Below are 12,465 nucleotides of genomic sequence, written 5' to 3' on the forward strand. Positions count from 1 at the left end.
CACTAGCATCACTGCGTCGACTGCTAATGGAAAAGTACCCACAAGCTGCGGCCACTATCGAGAGCATCACTCTGGCGCGTAACCTCGAGTACTCGGAGGACGACGTGGAAGTGCAGGACGGAGACGAAGTAGCTCTGATCCCGCCCATCAGCGGTGGATAAACACAAGACCAGGAAATAAATGCCATATCCAAAAGGAAGTCTACAGTTACACAATTATTCACTTGGTCTTGAAATTCTTTTAAAAGTGCTTGACGCCCACGGTGCGCTGAAAAATGTTCTCCAAATCACGTCCCATTCCGGTAGTCGGTGGGGCGACCAGCAGCTTTTGTGTCGCCCTGGAGCGCAGCCGCATGATCCACCGTAGACCTTTGTATACGACTGTGAGCGCTGCCATGCTCACCATGAACTGGACGATACGCACACGACGCAATCGGCTTTTTTCTTCCTCTTCAGTCACTGGAGGCTCACCATGTCGAGGATGACCAGGCGGGAATGTTGGTCGTGGTGCTAGCATGGCCGCTATACCAGCGCACACGGCTCCTATCCGTTCAAGAAAGTGGACGAAGCTCCCTGTCATTGAGCAGCACACACAAGTGGTAAGCATCCCAACGCTAGCACAGAAGATAAAAACACTTAAACTGCCACACACCAATGCAGAAGTTGAGCGCCTCTGCGTTCATGCCGAGCAGCTCCGTGATTTGGCCAATAGAGCTCACAATCTGGTTAAAGCTATTGAGCCATCCCAGACCTCCGCTGTTCGGGTCTGCCATGCCACCGCCCATCATGCCTCCGTAGCCCATTCTCGACATGCCGCCGTAACCTCCATAGCCACCTCCGTATCCTCCATAGCCACCTCCGTAACCTCCGAGTCCTCCATACGAGCTCATCCCACCGTAACCTCCTCCATATCCTCCAATACCTCCATATCCCGTTGAGCCCATCCCCGTACCGTAGCCACTCGCGCCGTAGCCTCCATATCCTGTTGCTCCGTATCCCGTAGTTCCGTACTGAGGCGCGGTGCCGAGCGCTGGTGCCCCGTTCGTCGCCGCTGAGGCTGTGAACAACCCCGTACTACCAGGAGCTACGGTGGGAGAGACTACAGAGCTACCTGAGGCCAGTCGAGAGGCAGTAGACGCTGGGGACTGTGGTGTGACGCCAGCAGACGCCAAGATGTCACCGCCTGTAAGCCACAGAGACCATTAATCGGTCAAAGATGAGACTCATAAAGAAGGGAAAAATGCTCACTAGCTTGGGCGGCGGCTGCTTGGCGCTTCTCCCAGGGCTTGGTAGGTGCGGCGCCTGCGCCGGAGCTTGCCATTGCTCACGTAGTTGTTTTTTAGACTGTGACCTTGTGACTCAGGCTTTCTATTCTGATGAAAATTCACTGCGAAATCGAGTTAATTATGTGCTTACAAAGTGACAGTGCACTTATTTTTCAAATGCTTTTTTTTAAATTTCAAGGAAAGGGTTCTGGAAGTTGAAGTTCCCTCTTGTCAACGTTGACATAAACCTGGATCACTACATGTACTTGGACAGCGGATCGACACCGAAGCTAATGCGAGAATTGCTGGCTTGGCAATCTGGAAAGTGTAGAGGAAATGTTGTAAAACAGCCAAAACTGTATAGCCACCAAAATTAGATAATCCTGGGCTAGATCAGACCGCTTTCTCCAGAGCATTTCTACCAGCTCCGACAAAAGTCAAGCTCGAATGGCATTTGATAAATCTGTGGAAGGCAACTTGGTCACAGATAACAATAGTGCGTTTCCGACTTTGCGCACGATCAAACTCTTGTGGTGCTGGAAATCCCACGTGAACTCTAGCTACAAATGTAGTTAGGACTTTCCCACAACAATACGTCTACTAGGCTAGTAAACGATCGTTCGGGCGGACCTGAAGACCCCATTTCTGCCCTAGCACCGGGACAAACTGGACCTTTTAAACTACTTATATAGGCCACTTAGTAAAAATAAGAACACGCTACTAGCACGGGCAAAGTTAGCAGAGCTAGCAGGTGTTATGAATCCTCGTGGTCCCAGCAGCGGAAGGGTACCAGGCACGGGTAAGCCTTTTACGAGATCACCGAGTGTTCAACACTCGGTTGGAAGAATAAAAGGGATGCAATACAAGCACTCCCAGTCGTGCAAATAGGCAACAATAAGCCGTCACGTAAAACCTCCCGATAGTAATCGGCCAATACACAAAGTCTCTTGGCCTTGCCGGGTGAGCCCTCGCTACAGAGCTTCGAGCTCACCGACATGCATAACACACTCAAACAAGCCTGACCAAACGCTTACCTTGAAGTCGGACGTCGCTCTGTGTGCTTGAGTGGAAATTCTGTTCTGTATTTAAGCTTACCCTATTGGGTCTATTCCTAATAAGAAGTCCTAATCAAGTTTACAAATATCAAGTGAACAATGATCCGTTATGGATCTTCTTGCACGCCAAGCGTCGTCTGCCCCGTCGCATGAGCATCTTTAACGGCCCGCGCCCTGTCCCAGACGGTGTACGTGTCTTCCAAGGGTCGCTGAGTCTTTCGCGAACTCATCCCAACCGCCACCGAGGGTTCGTACCGTAGATGGTCCGCTGAATGCGAATCCGGCCAGTCCATTATTAATAATAAGGACAGCCTGGATTAAGTGATATATGAACCGTATTCAGTATCCGTTGAGAGTTCGGAAGTGACGCTGTCGAGTCCCTTGCACCTTGGCGTCTCCGTACATCACATGACCGAGGGTTCGTCGCTTGAACATCTTGGGCGGTGTCACGTCTTTGTCGACGGGTGATAATCCGCAACTACGGAGAAATCACTACACCACAACTGCCCCTGTCGCAATGGAAGCCACGGTACTGGTGCCCGATGTGACATTTCTTCATTCTTTAATTCACCATCCAGTCACCATGTGTCCAAGCGTTTGAATCGAGCCGTGTCCGACGCGTTTCGAGGAAGTGTATCGAAGCGTGGTTGTTGATCCATCTCTGGATGCCAATGAGGTTATCTCGACCTGGCGTTCGTTGTTTGACTCGCCACCGGTTACTCCACGTCCCGCTCCGGCTGCTGCTCCTGTTGAAGCTGGTGCCGAAGATTCGCAGGGTCCGGCTGCAGCTCCAGCTGCCGAGGCTCAGGTTCCTGATGAATAGGAGAAGGAGAGTGGTGACTCGACTTCGTTGGCACTCTTGGCCACCGCGGCCAGGCAATTGGAATCGCTTTGAACCCTCGCTGCATGTTCCATGACGTTATCTAGCATCTCAGCTAACTGTTGGGGGGTCCCGCGAGGTTTCGTTTTCAGTGGTCGCTCCTCGGCCGGCATTCATGTTTTCTTATTCTCAATATACTTCCATTGCGTAATCATGTTCATGTTGTTCATCAAATGCATATACAATTTGTTGTTGCAGTAACGTTTTTCGTCTGTTACCATAGGCTGCATCGCCCTGTGGACAGCTCACACGTGATCCAGTCACGCTAGTCTTCGTCCGCTACTTGCGCCATCTGCAGCCGATTCTCGCTCTTCCTGGCTCGCAAATAGTCGTACAGTAGACCTCCACATGACAAGTTGGATGCTGGCTCCCAAGCTGGATCTTCATAATTAACCCACTTGACTTTGAACTCGCGTACAGCACGCTCCGTGCTCGTCGACAGGGGTGTTCTGTCGTCGAGGATGGCCTCGACTTCATATTCACCGGCAACTTGATCTGGTTCCCAGCTGTCTTCAGGCAACAGTTCCTCGTCGAAATCGAGTCTTGCTTCAGTAGTCGCGTCTAATACCAACCGAGTATACGGTCGACTGTTGAATTCGTTGACAGCCTTGAGTCTTGACACATGCACTACTGGGTAGAAGCGATACCCACTTCGGTGTGGCAGTTCCAGCTCGTACGCAAACTCTTCCACCTTGCGCTTGATCCCAAAAGGTCCATGCCACCGGTGAGCTAATTTCTTCGTCAAGCCCGGTTTGACAAGTTCCATGTACAACCACGCCCGGCTCCCAATCTCAAAAAGAGATCTCGGTGGGGCTCTTGCAAGATCTTCTATCTCTTCCGAAGCTTCTGGAGGGTCCACCGAGTGTTCGTTTCCACTTGGTTGAGGTACAGCGGCCTTTTCCAGTCGACCCAGGGCATCATTATGTTCTTTAGCCCGTCGCTCCTTTTCTACAGCCTCATAATCTTTGGCCATAGTGCGAGCGACCTCATGTTGTCGATTGATCTCACGCCTCCACGCTAGTGCGTCAGACTGCTTGCCGAGTCCTCGTTTTAGTGATGACGACATCACCCGCAACGTCGACTGCGCATCCCAACCATGGACGAGGTAGAACGGTGTTTCCTTCCTTGTAGTGGCCTGATAGGTATTAATAGCAAATACCAGCTTCCCCGCGATTTCGACCCAATCTTGCTGTAGAGGGTCTTCCGCGTACACTCGTACGTAACCCATCACTGACTTCACCGAGCGTTCCTGCTGTCCATTAGCCTGTGGTAGATAGCTCAACGTTGCTCGTAATCTTGACTGCATCATCTCTGCGAACGCCTGGAAAACCTCGCTCATGAAGCGGGTCGCGGTCATGCCTTATTAATGATGGGGCTTCGAACCGTCGGTACTCTTCGAACACTTGGGCAACACTCAGCGCAGTCGTATCAGACATAGCTTTGACGATAACGAATCCCGTGAACGAGCACTGAAATAGGAGCAACGCCGTGTTGCCCCTGCGAGATTTCGGTAGTGGGATCACAAAATCCATCGAGACGGTCTGGAAAGGTCGTTCGGCTAGTACGTTGCCAGGCGAGTATCCACGAAGCTGTGGACGGCTTTTACTCGAGCTGCAATCTGGACATGACTTCACACGCTTCTCCACGTCAGCGTACAAGCCGATCCAATAATAATCGGACTTTACGCGATGGACCGTTCTCACCACACCTTGATATCCACCTTCCAGCGAGTCGTGATAGTTCTGTAGGACCTCTTGAATCATCGTTGTCGGTACTACTAGCCGCAGCTTGGTCTCCTCTTGCCAACCGTGGTCGTACCGACGATTCAATCCGAGATAGTGAAGCACGCCGTCTTCTGATAACACGAACCGGTCAGCGTACTTCCAGGCATCTCGCGCTTCTTTGTAACTCAGCTCTTCTGCTTGGCCCTGCAGTACCTTCTTGATGTTAGACCACCTCTGCTCTTCGTCTTATGCCACCATTATCCGTCTGCGTCGTTCCCGCTGTATTGCTACCGGGTCAACATCTTCCGCATCAGGAAGTGCCGCTGGTACAGTCTTGTGAGGATGGTCTGGAAAATCTTCGCCGATTGAATCTTCGTTGGACGTCTCTCGTCGTTCTTCATGCTGTTTTTGAGCTTTTGAGACCCCCTTCGAGTGTTCATCGGCGAACCTGACGCGTTTCTTGGCTTTCGTCTGCCGCCTAGTCATCACTGCAATATTACCATAATCGCAATCTGGTGAGCTGTAATCAACCACGAAATTTTCGAACGTTTTCCACTCTGAAGACTCGCTGCCTGACAGTACATGATTATTAGATTTTAATGAAAAATATGTATAAATAAATAAACTCACGTAATAACTAATATTACCAGTTATTACGTGAATTTTTACCATTTTGACTTTTTGACGCTCTGCTCCACGTGACGAAACATCTACCGAATCTTCATCCGGCTCGTATATCATTTCCTGGATACGATTCAGCGACGCCAATTCCGAATGGCGAGTTTCAGCTAAGAAGACACGACTAATCTTTGATTCCAGTGCTTCAGTGGCTAACGAATCCGCGGCAGCGCTGTATTCTCGTATAACGTGAAGATTATAACTGATCGAAGCTTGGCCGCGAGTCCTTGTGAGAATTCAACAGCGCTAGCAGACTTTCCTTCCTGCATGCGATCACCCCTCGTGATTGTTGAATCGCGAGCCTTGCGTCACCAACGATGACTAAATTCTCGGCACCGTGCGCAATAGCAGCCTTGACACCGTTAATCATCCCTGTGTACTCTGCCTCATTCACCGTGGTGGTCGAGAGGTAAGCGTTTGCAGCAATCACTATCTTCCACTCAGGAAAGCTCCACAACACCCACGAACAGCTCCCGTAGCCACCGTACTTCTCTGTCTTTGCTGATCCGTCAAAAGACATAACGAATCCACTGTAATTACGGGGAAGCCTGGCGTACAGCAACTCGGGGTCCATGCGAACAGTCCGAGAGCCCTTGTTTGGAGGTGCCACCGGCGCGAGTGAGTCTTCCAGGTCGACGAAGCTCGTGATGCTTGACTGCAGGAGCTGTGCGAAGGCGACATCCTTCTCCTTCACGCGCTGCACCTTCAAATGCCACTGCGAAAGCAGCACAGCGAACTGGACCGCGCGTCCTAAGAGAGACTTCGACTTGTGCACCCACTCTAACGTCGAGAATCGTGTACAGACATGTAGCGTCTTTCCTGCCAGCTGGACGTAACAGATCTTCAACAGCAGAAGTAACGCCAAAACTTCCTTCTCGGCAGGATGGTAGTTCATCTCGGGCTCGTTGAGCACACGACCGAGGAACCGTACGGGGTGTAACTTGCCTTCGTGTTCTTGCATTAGCGTAGTGCTCATCGCCCATTCGTTCGCAAAGAGCATGACATGAACTTCCTTCGACCGGTCGAAGTGCCTTAGAATGGGCGAATGTGTACACTCGCCTTCAATTTTTCGAAGGAACGACGTGCCACAGAAAGGCCACCTTCAACGACAAAGTCTTCATCCTTAAGCTGGTACAGCGCCGCACCGTAGACCGCAAAGTCTTGTATGAAGCGGCTGTAGTAATTAACCGCTTCAAGAAACGACTGCATGCCCTTCTTACTCGTTGGAAACGAAAGCTCGGTGATGGCCGCAAGCTTCTTCGGATCAGCCCTGATACCTTCTGGCGAAATTTTATGCGACAGAAAGTCCACCTTGGGCTGGTAGAAGATGCTCTTGGTGAAACTAATGCTGATCCGACACTGTGCAAATCCTGCCAGCAATCGGTCCAGCGTCGCCAGGCAGCTGTCGAAATCCTCGCCACTGAAGCAAATATCATCCACAAACGATCGTCGACCAAACACAGGTACCAACGATGAATCGTCTGGTTCCCCGCTCGTAAACATGTCAGGGACGGGGCTGTTGACGAGTTGTAGTACAGGGTCGGCCCCCACCAATGCTTCGCGGTCTTCCGCAAGCTTCGTTTGAAACGAACCCTAGGTGCTTGGCCTACGACGTTCCTTGGCCTGCTCTTCAGCTAAATGCATCTTCTCCGAGTATTCAAACCAACCTTCTTTAGGTTGAACGAACCCCCAGAGTGCGTTGTCAGCCATACGCTGGTAGATCATCGGCGCGCTCTTTAACCCGAAGGGCATGCGTAACCACTCGAAATGTCCGAGTGCGCAGACAAACGCCGACACTTTACGTGCTCGCAAGGTCATCATGACCGCCAGAAGCCGCTTGCTGCATCCAGCGAGCAGAGCCATAGGTAGCACTCGAGATCGGTCAACAGGTCGTCGACTAGCGGCATTGCATACTCCATGATTGCGGTGATAGCATTCACCATCTTGTAATCAATGCAGAGCCGGATGTCCAGCTCGTTCTTTTTCATCACAATCACGATCGGCGATGCCCATGGACTGTCGGAAAAGAAGATCAGTCCTGCTCGCAACAAAGGGCGCAGCAGCTCGTACAGCTTACCGAGAAGTCGTAGCGGCACGCGCCGGGCACGCTGTTTAATTGGGGCGTGCCCCTGTGTGTCGATATCGCATACCGCGCCGTAGGCTGGCGGCGGCAGTGCGTTACCACTAGCAATCAGGATGTGCTCGTGGTTCTTCAGCGTCGCGACCAGACGTTCTCGGCGATCGGTCGACAGCTGAGGACCAGCAACATTGGACGCATTGTAGTCTATTTCCGTGGTGATCTCTTCGGTCATGTCCGGCAGGAATGCCAGCTCCTTCGCGTAGTCTTCCAAGCCAATGTTGTTAGCCGGGTTTTCGTAGAAGTTATTTCTTGTATCATCCGTTGCTTCATTTTCTTCGGCCGCTAATACTCGAGCAACCGAGATGAACGTTCCGTCCAAAAGTCGCTACGGATTCTTCTCTTGATTCAACATCGGCATTCGCTTTGATTTCAACAGTCGGTACTGGGTCCATCTCTTTTCCATCCTGATTTCCCATCTCTGGGCCACCTGCCGAGTCGTTGTTCGCAATATTGAATGCGCAGGCAACCGACATGTCGGGCTGTTGACTTCTGTTCAGCGCCTCGGTCGGCCGTTGTCTTGACAGTTCGGCATTCGCATCAATCTCGCAGCGAACGCTCGGTGCCTTATTCAGCACCTTCAGCACGATGCCGGCATTCTCTGGATCAACCACCGATGTTTCGTTCGCAGATTTGGCTGCACACAAAGCCGGGACAACTTCGTCAAAACTGGTGACTCCACTTAATTCAGTGCTGTTACTTGTCGCTTCCGTGGCCACCCCAGACTTGACACGAACACTCATTGGCGTATGTGCAACGTTTACCGGGCTCAGTAGCTCGTGTGTACGCGCTACCGAGGCTCCGTTTGCAATATTGTCCCCGCGATAAGCTGTCGTGCAAGTGTCCAAAGGTTCTTCGGAATAATATCCCTCGGCCGAGTCCCCGGCTGTCATTCCAGACGCCAGACAGGCCTCCACTCGCTCACGTTCCTCCATGATCAATGCCCAGCGTTCTGCACAGGTCAGACGATCACTAGAGTCCATTAGCGAGTCTTCAAGAGGCCGTAGTAGCACCCCACTGGGTTCTGGATAGGCCGGTCGCTCGACTGCTGAAGGCTGAGTTGCAAGCCATTGCTCGTAGATTTCACATTCACGCTAAAACAACTCACGGTCTCTGCAACCTTCGTAAGCTAGCACCTGCCAGTCTTGGTACTTCTTGAAATCCAGACGCACATAACCGTCACCTCGCGGCAAATCCCCATCTGGAATCCACATCGCGATCGAGTCGTGCGCTGGTAGATACACTGTTTGGTCGGACACATTGGTCAATCGAATGCGCTGAGGCCGTCCGCGTCGAAACCTCGCCACTGACGGGATTAGCTTGTTCGCTCGACGAACCCACAGTACGTGCTCCTCCAGCCTGACTTGGCGCTAGTCGATATTCTCGCCACTCGTACGCTTGAATGTCCAAACGCTCGGGTGGCCCGGCGTTAACATGGGAGCCGTACTCTTCGCTGTCGATCATGTTCTTGGTCTTGATCAGTGGGATTTGAACTTCGTGCGGTAATTGCGCCGCGCCGTGGAACAGGTCCAACCGGATCCCAGCTGGGATCATAAAGTCGGTCCCGAGTGCCACGTCGACGCCTGCACTATGCGCCATCACCCACATCTCGAATTCTTACACCATCTCCCATCCGAGCGTAATCTTGACGCACGCTCGTCGCGTCGTAGACACCTTGCCTTCGTTAATTCCTTGAATGTCAATGCGGCGTCCGAGATCGGGCACATCTCGGAGTCGCAACTTCTTGGCAAAGGCGTCAGTGATCACACTAACGTTCGCTCCTGTGTCGAGGAGGATCCTCGTTCGCTGGTCTTTCACAGCGCCTTGCACCAGAGCTCTCATTCTGATCCGTCGGTCGAATTTTTTGGTCGACCCCCACCCCTGTCTCTCGCCAGGGATCAACGTCATCATCTTGGAGTGACCCTTGGGCTTGTCTCGCGCTGCACTCGAAACCAAGTCGAACGAACCCTCGCTGGTGCCTTCATCAGCATCAGCACACTCCACTCTCTCTCCAACACCTCCACTGAAAATTCTACTCGTCTCCTTTTCATTTTCCGTCGCGTTCACACTTGTTACGTAATTATCAGGCCATTCACCCTGCCCCATGAAAGCAAAGATACACTCTGCTTCCATTGAAGGCTCGGCTAGCTGTGGCAGCCCGATAGAGACCAACCCACTTGTAGTTGGCGGGCTGCCTAGTTTAAATGATGTTCTTGAACGACGGCCTTGAGCTCTTACGGGAGTTCCTCCTTCGTGCCTTTAGTGCGTACGAATTTGGCAAGGTCTTGGAAGTTGCGGAAAAGGTCGCATTGTTTAGCATCGTGGTGTTGTTTGCAGAACTTGCATCGCTTGTTACAGTAGTGGGCGGAATGACTCATGCCACCGCACACTGCGCACGGTCCGTACTGTGGGCGTCGGTTGTCGCGGTTGAAGTCACCGCGTTGGTCCTGATTGAACCTACGGTCACCACCTCGGCGATCTTGATTGAAGCCATTCTCGCGATCAGGCGTGTTTTCACGCGGTTGACGGCTGTCTGAACGTGCGTAGGTGCCTTCAGCAGCTGCACGGCGCTCATTTTCGTTAGCAGCAGCGAGGTATCGGTCATATTCATCCAATGAGAATTCACCATCCGTATTATCGGGCTGAAAGTCGTTGTACTCGTCTTGAACATCGTTGTAAGCGTTCGGATCTTCGTTTGAATACTCGGTGCCTCCCTGAGCTGCTTCACGACCTTCTAATTCAGCTAGTGGGTCATCCACCGTGGCTTCAATGAGCGTCACTCTTAGTTTGTTGCGGCTGTCATAGTGGCGACGGTCATCACGCCGATTGTTGCGGGCGTACCCATCGTCGCGTCGCGCGTCACGTTGGAGTATCGATACTCACTGTCACGCTCGGCCATTATCTCCTTGCCCTTGTGAACATCTTCGATGATCTCTTCGATCTCGTGAATGTCGGTAACTCGAGCGTGGTAGAGACTCTCCGCCAGCTTGTCATCATCGCATGTTGCCAGGAACTGCTGTACGTGTTCTTTCGCGTCGCGACCACTCTTCTCGAAGTGTAGACGGGCAGTCCGAGCGTAGCCATTCAGCCTGTCTATGTAGTCGCACCTATGTTCGTTGCGTTCCCGCTTTGCAGAGTAGTAACGTGACAGTGCCGTCTGCGTGAGCTGTGAGCAGTAGTAGCGGATGAACGCATCGCTCAGCAGCTTCCACTTGCGCTTCGTCTTCTTCGGAAGTTGACGGAACCAATGAATGGCTCCGTCCCGGAGACTAAGCTCAAATGGAATGCACCATTTGTTGGCATCTATGTGGGTATCAGTCATTTCATAGACGAACCCACGGAGCCACTGCATACAGTTCTCGCTCTTGTTGCGAGAGCCTGAGAACGGCGTGATGCGATCCAACGGTCGGTGCGATGCCATTTCAATCCTCGGTGTCGGGTCCACGTCGTTCAGCGTCGCCAGCTCATTCATCTGAGGCATCAACTCGACTTTTAAATCTTCCTCGTCGAATGTACGCACCAAAATGTCATGGTCACTGGACCCACCATCGCTGTCGACTTGACGATGTCCGGCACCACCTTAGGGAGCTCGCGGACCACCTCGCCCGAACGAACCCTCGTTGCCAGCGTAAACACGATGCATACGGCTCGCCGAACGAGGCGTAGCCATGTGCGAGTCTTGAAAGTACGGTGAAGCTTCGGTAGTGCCAAAGGCACCACGCTCAGCTCCACGCTTGGTCGGAGGAGTACGAACGCGTCGTTGGTGTGTCGACGGCAGTGGAATCGTGGACGGATCTTCATCTTGAACGATCGTTCGACTCACAGGCTGCTTTCCGGCGTTGATGCCAACAGCGCCAAACGCCTTCCGAAGCTTCTTCTTGCATCTCTGGAGAGCAGCTCCGGCATCATGTGGACTCCAATCTCGGAGCGACATAGTCGATGGGTACGTCTCGTTCACGAAGCCCAGCGACAGCAGTAGCAAAACTGAATCCTCGGCAACTTGGCTAGTCGATACCGAGTTGACTGGGTATTGAAGCTCCTGCGCAAGCGCAGGCCAATCGATCTTTCTCTTCGGGATGGGCTTGAGCAGCTGCATCCACTCATCATTCTGCATCAGCGCTTGTACGCGGTCGGAAACGCGCTTGGCGGCTGGTGTATCACCGTTGATAGGTGGGCGAGGTGCCTTCAGCAGTGCTGAATGCTTTGCACTCGCCACCGGAGGTTTAGAGCCCTCGACCCCATCGTCAAAATCTTCGTAGGCTGGTTCCGGTCCCGCAACATCATCGATCTCGTCGGCGAGGTTCCTCGAAAGGGGCCTGGTCGCCCCGCTCAGCCCCGATGATAGCGTGGCCATCTCCGGCGTCGCTGCGCCTGGATCTGGAGCCGGCGTCTTGTCTTGGTAATCTTCATAATCGCGGGCGTCAGGACCGATGTCCGCTTCGTCGTCGAAGCTCACTGAAAGCTCGGTGGCGGCTGCCAAGCGCGCAGCCAGGCTTGAACTCTCGTTGCGAGCTCTGCCAGACTTGACAGGCGTAACTGGTACCGTCATTTGTCTTTTCGCCAAGTTTCTTGTTTTCGTTTTTTTTTGTTCTTCTTCTCTTGGTAGCTCGTAAACTGGAAGGCCATACAAACAGTTCACAATGGTCACAATCTGTCCCCGGGTCGCGGCACCAATTGTGGTGCTGGAAATCTCACGTGAACTCTAGCTACAAATGTAGTTAGGACGT

General features: G+C 52.5%; 1 protein-coding gene across 1 annotated transcript; it reads right to left on the reverse strand.

The window, feature by feature from the left end:
• Positions 1-207: 207 nt before the first annotated feature.
• PITG_13927 (uncharacterized protein) lies at positions 208-1,320 on the reverse strand (the record flags this gene model as incomplete). Its single annotated transcript, XM_002899548.1, has 4 exons — positions 208-572; positions 652-1,029; positions 1,111-1,182; positions 1,248-1,320. The coding sequence occupies 4 exons, from the start codon at positions 1,318-1,320 to the stop codon at positions 241-243; spliced, it is 855 nt and encodes a 284-aa protein (XP_002899594.1).
• Between the last annotated feature and the right edge of the window lie 11,145 nt (positions 1,321-12,465).

The sequence above is a fragment of the Phytophthora infestans genome, genomic scaffold, assembly GCF_000142945.1.
Source record: "Phytophthora infestans T30-4 supercont1.30 genomic scaffold, whole genome shotgun sequence".
NCBI lineage: Eukaryota > Oomycota > Peronosporomycetes > Peronosporales > Peronosporaceae > Phytophthora > Phytophthora infestans.